Genomic DNA, 2,212 nt, shown 5'->3' on the forward strand with positions numbered 1-2,212 from the left:
CTAGATGTCTGTTGGCTTCGGCCTGGAAGAAACTCTGGCTGGTGGAGCAGATGGGGGGCAGTGACAAGTATGGGCATAAAGCTTGGCCCGGTGTGCCCACTGCACCAAAGGCTTCTACCCCGCGGCAACTATTAGCACAGTCGTATTGTGTGTCACAGCTTGAGCCGGAAGCTTCAGATGGGCTATCACTTTATTTTGTTTTGTTCTTTAAAAATCATTGTCAGCAGAGCAGTAAAGCTACGACTTCTGATGATGAATGGAGACATTCCATGTCTGTAGAGACTGCTGGAATCAGTGCAGTTGTGATTGAAAAATACTTGTTTAGTTTTCTACCACAGCCCAATAACGCCATCTAGTGGACCTATTGAAGTAACATTCTCTGTGGTTTTCACATTTACCTGACATGTCACTTTGTCATGATCGCTTATTTCACAAAGCTTAAAATTATTCCATTTTTGTTGACACTGTCAAAGAGGACATCATTTAGTGTTTCTAATACTCTGCGCCTCTTACGTGCATACATGAGGTGGCAAAAGTATTAGAAATACCTCCCGGTATAATGTGGTCCAGTTTAACACCACTGTGAATTACAACCTTTGTAATCGCATTTTAGTTCAATTAAAACCTCTTTGACAGCATCAGTAAAAACTGGGTATTATTATCTTTAAGGGTGAATTTATTGCAGAGCTATTGTGTTGGATCATATAAGATTGTACAAGTGTACCTGGTGTGTGTGTGTGTGTGTGTGTGTGTGCCTGTCTGTGTGTAGATTTTTTTATACACACACACACACACACACACACACACAGATAAACACACATATATAGATTTTATCCTGGATATCCAGAATAGCCGGTCTTTATCTGTGTCTTACAGACTCCAGCTTAGATCTGACAGTGATTGTGTCAGAAAATGAAACATGAACCTCTGGGACTGAGTGTGTTGAATCAGAGAAATTACAGTTGCTGAGTTTGCGTCTCGCCAGAGCAACATCTGATACAACACTGCTGCGTTAGACATGGACCTTGTCAGCTACATTCCCAGCACATCTGCAAAGCTCATTTCGAGCAGCACCATGGTTTGATGTTAAAAAACAGTTTCACGCGTGAGATCTCTGTTGACTTGTGGCATTTTTTAATAGCTTTTTTGGTATTGATCATTGCTGAAAAGACATTTATTGTATCCGCATTTTTGTAAAGTCTGCACGTTATATATTTTTTTAAAATGCAAGCGATACAGTCTCAGTGCACACAGCAATATGTTTAATTTAGGCTGTTAAATGTATCCAGTATTTTCATTTGTGGCACCTTTTGACTGGAAACAAAGAATCACAGGTGTCATGTAGAACTGTCATTAAGTGTGCAGCTTTATTATGTAAAAATAGATCATAGTAAATCCAGTGCAAATATTGAATTAACACATGGGGAAAAAAGCTTGGCCTGCCTGATATCCGGATGTGGGACAATCATGTAAAATGGAAAAGAGCAGAAAAAGAATGGGAATCTTTTCTCATACAAATGCTTACTTTAAATGAATTAGGCAAAGATGATAAACTGCCCTAAAGCTACATCAGTCCTCGCAGAAAAAAAATAGAACGCAAAAATGATACTACAGGATTGTTTTGTGTTTCCACAGGAGTTGCCAGAGTATGACCAGCCTGTTTAGTAACACCATGTCTCCTGCCAAAGAGGGCAGCTCTTCTCTGCCTCGCCGCTCCAGCAACCTCGGCAAGCCTCCTCTCCGGGCACTTTATGATTTGCTCATTGCACCTATGGAAGGGGTGAGCGCTACCTCAGTTGATGTAATTCTGCAGCAGAGATGATTGTAAGAAGTCCATTATAAGAAGTTCTTTGTATCTTCATACTACTCCTTTTGTCTGTCAGGGCTTGATGCATTCCAGTGGACCGGTGGGCAGACACAGACAGCTGGTGATGGTGCTGGAGGGAGAACTGTACCTCATCCCCTTTGCCCTGCTAAAAGGAAGCTCATCTAATGAGTATCTGTATGAGCGCTTCAGCCTCATTGCTGTTCCTTCAATCCATGGCCTTGGATCCAGTGCAAAGGTTGAGCTTCTTCATCAGATGGTTTATAAATATTGTCTTGCCTCTACCTGAAACTTTAGAATAGCCTTGGTTCTGTTTTTCACGATAACAAAGTATTAAATTGTTGTCTTTAAGATGTAGGTCATGTAGCTCTTTTTGCTTTCTTCTAG

At 41.0% G+C, this 2,212-nt stretch overlaps 1 protein-coding gene across 2 annotated transcripts in view; it reads left to right on the forward strand.

Moving 5' to 3' along the window:
* Nucleotides 1-2,212, forward strand: part of LOC147260569 (tetratricopeptide repeat protein 28-like) — a 188,422-nt gene that overhangs the window by 178,436 nt on the left and 7,774 nt on the right. For both annotated transcript variants that reach the window (XM_086207194.1, XM_086207193.1), the window contains exons 15-16: nt 1,636-1,780; nt 1,884-2,063. In XM_086207194.1, coding sequence (XP_086063320.1) covers nt 1,636-1,780; nt 1,884-2,063 — 325 coding nt within the window. The remainder of the gene's footprint in view (nt 1-1,635; nt 1,781-1,883; nt 2,064-2,212) is intronic.

The sequence above is a fragment of the Aulostomus chinensis genome, chromosome 6 (genome assembly GCF_037954235.1).
Source record: "Aulostomus chinensis isolate RoL2024-O1b breed Wild chromosome 6, RoL_Achi_v1.0, whole genome shotgun sequence".
Taxonomy (NCBI): Eukaryota; Metazoa; Chordata; class Actinopteri; order Syngnathiformes; family Aulostomidae; genus Aulostomus; species Aulostomus chinensis.